Below are 1,966 nucleotides of genomic sequence, written 5' to 3'. Positions count from 1 at the left end.
TTTCCAACCTTAGTGATTCTGTGATTCTGGTAAAAGACCCTCTAGTTCTCTAATAGAACCTACGTAACAGCAACTGTGTCCTGAAAGACTTAAAAACTTTTTTAACAGGGAGTTATAATATAGCATAAACATACATATAAAGGAAGTGACAGATGTATTTATTAGTACACTAAATCATACTGTAGTTCTGTCAAATGCAAGGCAGTTAGTATACTCTGAAATGACTAAATATTGCTGAATATAAAACAATGATTACAAAGCTCTGTTAAAACAAAATGTTTATGGTATGGTAGGGCTTCATGAAGTACTACTCAGTATCTTTTGCAAATTGGCCATCTTGATGCATGGATTTCTGGTTCAGAGGTTAAAGCATGTGCTAGCGCATTAAATGCCATACTGAAAAGGGAAAAAAAAATACAAAAAAGAAAACTGACCTCTTCCACATCCGCTGAAACGATATCATCTTGTTCTTCATCCCTGCCACGAACTGGTTGTGACTGGCTGATTCGTCTTTGCTGAGGATTCCTTATGATGTAGGATGACTGAGATTGACTAGAACTTTAACAAAAAACAAAACCATAAAAGTAGATTTGGACCTCTGGACGTTACTATGAACCTAAACTACTGCAGAAATCTGTCAGTAAGAAAGTACTTCCAAAATGCTTGGCCAGAACAAGAAGCCTCACAATACTTCCATTAATGAAAAGCTAACAACAACAATCCAAAACAAAACCACCTTTAAAAAGTCTTTGAAAAGAATGAATTTGAAAAATGAATGAACTTTAGAGAACTTTACCTGCTAGACTGGTCAGATGATGGTCTGGGTGGCAGCGGCTCCACAGAAAACAGTTCTTCACTTCCCTGCATGGCATCTATACTAGTGCTAGCAAGAGTAAAGGGTGCTGTAGGACGTGCAATTCCCATCCTGACTGGAATAATTAGAGATTCTGCTACATTGCACAACTCTTCAACAGCATAGGGCAATAACGCCTGGAATACACGTTTACATTTTCCAATCGGCTGTGGAATAAAATTGCTAGAGGAAAAAAATATAGGAAAATAAAGGTCAAATATGTCTTATCTTCCCCCTCAAAAGTCAAGACAATTATCTTAAACAGACACATACATTTGTGGGTGTATAGTAACAATATGCACAGTTATTCAAGTCAGTTAAAAACATTTATCATTCAATAATTCAAGACTAAGGCTGAATATGTAAATCCATTACTGACAAACAAGCACAGATTGTATTTTTCACGTTAAAAACCCTACTTCCAAAAATCCTAACATTTTAAACAGGAAGGTTCAGTATGAGCATGTAAGTTTAACAAGCGTGGTATTAAAAAGCTATATGACATACCAGCAGCTATCGTGCAATCTTGAGATTTGTACCTTTCCACACAATGCTGCCTACAGACTGAAAATTGAATTATTCAGACATTTCTGCCTATTGTTGATGTGTATCAACTCAATTAATAAGAAAATAAATATTTAAATTAAAAAAAAAAAGACGGCCAACACCCCGCACGTGTGCACACACACACACTTACTTTTTCTTTTTGGAGGAAGCCATTTCCACACTAAGAATGACAAACACTCTTGCCACAGAACGCAGGAATCTCATTGTAACAGCAATAGCTTCTTCTCTGCGTCCTGGTGTATACTTGTTTTGTAATTCCTTTACCAGAGTACCCAGCAAAGTATCTAAGAGCTGTAGAAACAGGTCATTACAACCCAGTAACGGTGTGTAATTCAGAATCATGAAGCAAGACAGGTTAAGATTCAAAGGGAGACCACAGTTTGTACGGGGTTTGCATGGCAAGGTTTTGGTAGTGGAGGGGCTGCAGGGGTGGCTTCTGGGAGAAGCTGCTAGAAGCTTCCCCTCTGTCAGACAGAGCCAGTGCTAGCCGGCACCAAGCTGGACCTGCTGCTGGCCAAAGCTGAGCCCATCAGTGACGATGGGAGC

General features: G+C 38.5%; 1 protein-coding gene across 1 annotated transcript in view; it reads right to left on the bottom strand.

Annotated features, from left to right (window-relative positions):
- Positions 1 to 434: 434 nt before the first annotated feature.
- LOC104617723 (E3 ubiquitin-protein ligase UBR5-like) overlaps positions 435 to 1,966 on the bottom strand; it is a gene marked incomplete at both ends in the record, with an annotated part of 16,695 nt that continues 15,163 nt past the window's right edge. The window contains 3 exons of the mRNA XM_010283122.1: positions 435 to 558; positions 797 to 1,036; positions 1,551 to 1,711. Of these exons, the coding sequence (XP_010281424.1) occupies positions 435 to 558; positions 797 to 1,036; positions 1,551 to 1,711 (525 nt within the window). The remainder of the gene's footprint in view (positions 559 to 796; positions 1,037 to 1,550; positions 1,712 to 1,966) is intronic.

This window comes from Phaethon lepturus, unplaced genomic scaffold (assembly GCF_000687285.1).
Source record: "Phaethon lepturus isolate BGI_N335 unplaced genomic scaffold, ASM68728v1 scaffold56832, whole genome shotgun sequence".
Lineage (NCBI taxonomy): Eukaryota > Metazoa > Chordata > Aves > Phaethontiformes > Phaethontidae > Phaethon > Phaethon lepturus.
The sequence above is the reverse complement of the archived record's forward strand: the minus strand, read 5'-3'. Positions and strand labels throughout refer to the sequence as shown.